The 5317-nt window shown below is 60.2% G+C and overlaps 1 protein-coding gene across 1 annotated transcript in view; it reads right to left on the bottom strand.

Moving 5' to 3' along the window:
* Positions 1-5317, bottom strand: part of LPIN1 (lipin 1) — a 72908-nt gene that overhangs the window by 5978 nt on the left and 61613 nt on the right. Inside the window, exons 16-19 of the mRNA XM_014540528.1 lie at positions 4075-4223; positions 3508-3597; positions 3215-3315; positions 2039-2136 (exon numbers count right to left, since the gene is read on the bottom strand). Coding sequence (XP_014396014.1) covers positions 2039-2136; positions 3215-3315; positions 3508-3597; positions 4075-4223 — 438 coding nt within the window. The remainder of the gene's footprint in view (positions 1-2038; positions 2137-3214; positions 3316-3507; positions 3598-4074; positions 4224-5317) is intronic.

The following is a 5317-nucleotide window of genomic DNA, read 5'->3' on the forward strand; positions in this document are numbered from 1 at the left end:
GGGCCACGCCGCCGTCATGTGCTGAGTGCGTCCACCGCCCCACTTCCTGGGAGCCTCAGGGGACATCGGCCGGTGGGTGTGTTTCCCCTGCTTCACCCCACGGACCCTGAGGTCGCGGCACCGAACTGCCCAGCCTGCCTGCACCTGCTCAGGTCCTGCCCCGGCCCCGGCTCCTCGATGACGGCCCCGCTGTCAACTGCCACTCCACAGACCTGATGCCAGCTCCGAGCCCAGCCCTCTCCCCTGGTTAAGTCCTGTCAGCACCTACTGCACTCTGACCTCTTCCATCTCCGTCTAAAGCCAGCCAAGCGGAACCACCACCAAAGCCCCTTCTCCGGTCACCTCCCGGCGGACGCCCACCTCTGTTCTCTCAGAGCTGTGCACCCGGCCCATGCGGCTCTCCCGTTCCCCTGCTGCGGGCCCGGCAAGGTCGCCTCTGACAGAGCAGCGTCTGAAGTGGGGGCAGCCTTGTGGGGGCCCTGACATGCCCTCCTGCCACCGCCCCACCCATCTCCTGCCCTTCGTCAAGTCTCCACACAGAACACTTAAAACTTAACATTTAACCAGATCACGCTCCAAGCCCTCCAAAACCTTGCCATCTCTCCCAAACATAACCCCGAGTTTTTGCCATGACCTATGAGGCCCACAAGGCCCGGGCCCTGGCCTTCTCTGCAATCCCCCGCCCTCCCCACTCCCCGCCCCGCTCCTGGCTCACCAACAGGCGTGCGCACAGCTCCTCCCGCCTGACCACCGCACTCCACCACACTCGCTCCTGCGCTGGACCCAGCGCGGCGGACCCTGCTGCTGGGACACTGTTCCCCACATCTGCCGGGCTTGCTTGCTCCCTCCCTCTCCCCTCCAACCCCACTCCCAGATCTCTGCTCAGAGGCTCTGCCCTGTCCCCCTATTTAATAAAACACACACCACACCCTCCCTCACCGGGCACTAAGCCTCGCTCTGTTGGCCCCCATGTCACTGGAACTGACGCTCCCTGAGGGTGGGACTGTGGCGCGTTCCTGGCTGCCACCCTGTGCCCAGAACACTGCCTGGCATGTCGTAGACACTCAGTAAATATTTGTGGAGGAGCCCTAGCTGGTTTGGCTCAGTGGACAGAGCGATGGCCTGTGGACAGAAAGACCCCAGGTTTGATTCTGGTCAAGGGCACGTGCCCTGGTTGAGGGCTCAATCCCCAGTCGGGGACGTGCAGGAGGCAGCCGATCAATGATTCTCTCTCATCGTTGATGTTTCTCTCTCTCTCTCCCTCTCTCTTCCTCTCTGAAATCACTAAAAATATGTGTGTGTTTTTTTAAATCTGTGGATGAGCAAGGACAAACCACCACTTCCCACCCCTCCTGGCCCCCAGGCTGGAGGGCTGATCTCAGATGGTTTAACGTGTCCTTTAAAACAAGACGCAGGACGCTGTGAGAACTGGAGGGCTGGTCTCAGATGGTTTAACAACGTGTCCTTTAAAACAAGACGCAGGACGCTGTGAGACAACGGGAATCTAGGAGCAACGGCTTATCTGGCACATCAAGCAATCTTTACAATGAAACATCTTTGCATTTTAGCTGCCTAATGAATGCAGACCCTTTTTAAAAAAACAATCACTTTCTGTATATAGCTCTTCACATCTAAGTCCTAAAAGCTGCCACCTGCAGGGGTCTGAGATGCTGATTTTATCCCAAACGTGCTTTTCAAATGCATTTCATGGTTTGATCTCGCCACACAGTATTCTGCTTCCGGGGCCATCGCTAACTCAACGGACCGGCTCCCGGACACGCCTGTGGGTGGCAGGGACACTCTCCCCTGAAAGCTGCCTCACGACCTGGTGCCCGGCGACTCTCCCGGTTCACTGACACCCCCGCCCCCGCTGGAGCCTGCCTTCCCTGACCCCCTCGCACCTGCTCCCGTCTCTGCCTCCTCTCACTGCTACTGCCACCTGCGATGAGCGGTCCTCTCAAACCTGCCCTCCCCTCAGGCTCAGCTCAAGGCACCCACTGGAAGCTCCTTTGATCCCTCATCCCTCGGACAGAGTTACCGTCTGCGCCTGGATGTCTGTGAACTCTGCATTGCTCACCACACCTCCCGTGACCTGTGCTGGGGCCCTGCTGCCCGTTCTGACGAGGTCATGGCTCCCTGAGGGGCGAGGCGCCCGCACCGAGGACAGCTCCGGGGCACAGCGGCTGGTGCCAGCTGGCGACCTCAGCTACTAGTAAACGCTCGGGGTTCTGACCCACGTGTGGCTGGGCAAGCCACGCCCAGCTGTCCACACATGCACTGCCCGCAGCCGCACTGCCCGGCAGCAGGTCAGTCTGGGCTCGCAGTGACCTCAGGGTCGCCCAGCCTGTGTCCTCGTTTCAGAGATGAGATCGCAAGCTGGGAGTGGAGATGAGGTCCGAGTGTCCACAGCGAGCTGCGCTGTCACCCCGGAACCCAGGGGCCCCGACTCCTCCCGGTCACAGGCCCCTGCCTCACTGGTGGAGTGGTGACCGCAGGAACCCACGAGGCCCGAGGGGAGAGGAGCGACAGCCTGGGAACAGTCAGTTCCCCTTCTCGGTGTCCCGGCTGCAGAGGGCTCCCACCTGAGGCCCCGACGGGCTCGTCCATCTGAGGACACGGTGACACTCACTCCTGCTAACTCTCAGACGCTGACTTCCGGTTACAGGAATAAAAAATTTACACCGAGTAAGGCAGGAACTCAGACAATTCTCGTCCAAATGTGGCCCCCGAAGCACCCGCTCGCTCAGTGGCCTAGGTATTTCAGGAAACATCCTTCTATTGAACGTATTTGAGTGTGAGAGTTTCACGTGCCTTCCCTTTGTACCTGCTACAGTTCTTTTTAATCAATAACCAAGCAAGCTTTTGCCATCAATACCCTCTGTGAGCCAGGTGTAATCAGCCTACAGCTCATCCCTCATGGGCTGACCACATCAGACAAGTCATTATGTTCAGCAAAAAATAAACAAGGAGAACTGCCGGGTGCTCTGCGTCTCTGGGCCGGCAGCGACCTGCCAGACCGGGTTGCCTCAGCCTGCCTGCAGCGCCTCACATTTAAGAGGGACCCCGTTCAAGGTCAGCAGAGCCAGGGAAGAGGAACAGCCAATCCTAACTCCAGCGGCAGCTCCTCCTGGGTCTCTGGCTGCGAACCCTCCCTCTAAGCATCTCTGGGCAACCACGAATGTGACATCCAAAGAAATGGCCTGGACTCACTCACCCACGAGCGAGTCGCACGGGGTCCGGGAGGCAGAGACCACGCCTACCTCATCGTCCCCCAGCCCGAACCAGGGCCCGCACACCACGGGCACGCAGTGACCGCTGGGCGATGAAGGAACGGGAGCTGTCTAGGCTCACTAATCACCTCCTTGCTTGTCTCTGGGTACTGACCTCGGGGTTCCCTCCGCCACCCCCGCTGACGCCCAGGCGGAGGCACGTCCCTCGGCCAGTCACCCACAGTCAGCATTCCGTGCTCCGCGCGGGAGTCGGGGAGCGGGGGGCCCGCTCTGTACTTACTGGCTCACTTTGTGGTACAGCTTCGCGATGCCCTGGTGGGTCCAGTCCTTCCCCAAGGTGGGCAAAATGTGGCCCAGAGTGTCTGACCTGCGTAAGGAGAGAAATGAGAAAAGTAACAGAGAGAGGGCGTCGCAACAGGGAGAACACTTCCGTTCCAACTCACGGCACCAGAAACGCCTCAGGAAACTGCCAACAGGACCCACACGGTCCGGCCGGGGGTCCAGGAGGCACAGACCAGCACGAACCCCAGGAGACGCTCACGGGAAGGGGCTGTGCTAATACGCGAAGGGCCCCGCCCGCCTGAGCGAGGATCGGGGCCTGGACCGTAACCGGCGTGAAGAGGCCACTGAGCAGGCTCTTCAGCCCCGTCCACGAGAACAGGTGAGGCGCCACCACCCGGCGGGCTCGGCCAGCGAGCCCTACAGGAGCTGCTGGGCCCAGGAGGCGTGGACCCCGAAGCAGCCCCTGCACAGACACCGGGCGGGACGGGCCCCCGATGCCACAGGCAGAGGACGGAGGGGCTGGCGCAGGCCCAGGGGTCACAGTGAAGTCGGCCGGACCCACCTGGTGATGGTGCCGTCGATGTCGGAGATGATCACCTTATCGTCCCAGTTCCACAGGTAGATGGTGCCCTCGCAGCGGCAGGTGCCTTGGTACTGGGTGGTGACGCTGAACACCACGTCGTTGGGGCCGTTCTTCAGCTTCAGGCTTTTCTGGAAGACACAGCGCGTCCTCCTGAGGGGAGGCCCGGACGGGGGCTGCTGGCGCGTTTCACGAGAAGCGGGGTGAGGAGTTTGGGGGTTTATTTGGAGAAGAGGTGAATTTTTTTATTATCTTTGTTGCTGAAAGTGTTACAGATGCCCCCTTTTCTTTCCCCATTTACCCCTCCTCCTCACTCCTGCCCCCTCCGGAGGCCTCCCCGCACTATTGTCTGCCCATGGGTTGTGCATATGTGCAAATAAGATCTTTGGTTAATCTCTCCCCCCGCCCCCTTCCCTCTGAGATTGGTCAGTCTGTCCCAGGCGTCCACGTCTCTGGATCTACTTTGTTCCTCAGTTTATTCTGTTCATTAGATTCCACATATGAGTGAGATCATGTGACACTTGTCTTTCTCTGACTGGCTTATTTCGCTCAGCATGATGCTCTCCAGGCCCGTCCCTGTGGTCTCACAGAGTAAGGGATCCTTCTTGTTCACTGCTGCGTGGTATTCCGTGGTGTGAAGGTACCAACCAGCAGACGAGTGGCGGTCTCACAGAGTAAGGGATCCTTGTTCACTGCTTCGTGGGATTCCGTGGTGTGAAGGTACCAACCAGCAGACGAGTGGTAAGAAGGCGGTGGCACATGTACACAAAGGGCCTCTGACTCTCTGCCCGGGGCCCTGGGCAGGGCTCGCTCCGGTCCTGCTAAGACCGGAGGCTCCTTCCAGGCCCTGGAGAGGAACTCGCGTCTCTCACAGTGGAAACACCTGGTCTGGCCTGTCCGTCACCCACACCTCAGTGGAGGCTCCTTCCAGGCCCTGGGGCTGAACGCGCGTCTCTCACAGTGCAAACACCCAAACACCTGGTCTGGCCTGTCCGTCACCCACACCTCAGGGTGAATTCGCTGCACCTCCTCCCGCACGTGAAATAGGAGCGTCCGGGGCTGCGTCAGAGCAGGTGAGGGGAGGCGACCCTGAGGAGCCAGCCGGGACCATGAACATCGGGGCAGAGACACGGGATCCCAAAAGGGCAGCGGGTGCGCTGGGATGCCAGCGTGCCAGGAAGCAGTGGGAGCCTGAGCGGAGGGACACCCAGACCATCGCGCGCGA

The sequence above is a fragment of the Myotis brandtii genome, unplaced genomic scaffold (genome assembly GCF_000412655.1).
Source record: "Myotis brandtii unplaced genomic scaffold, ASM41265v1 scaffold247, whole genome shotgun sequence".
Taxonomy (NCBI): domain Eukaryota; kingdom Metazoa; phylum Chordata; class Mammalia; order Chiroptera; family Vespertilionidae; genus Myotis; species Myotis brandtii.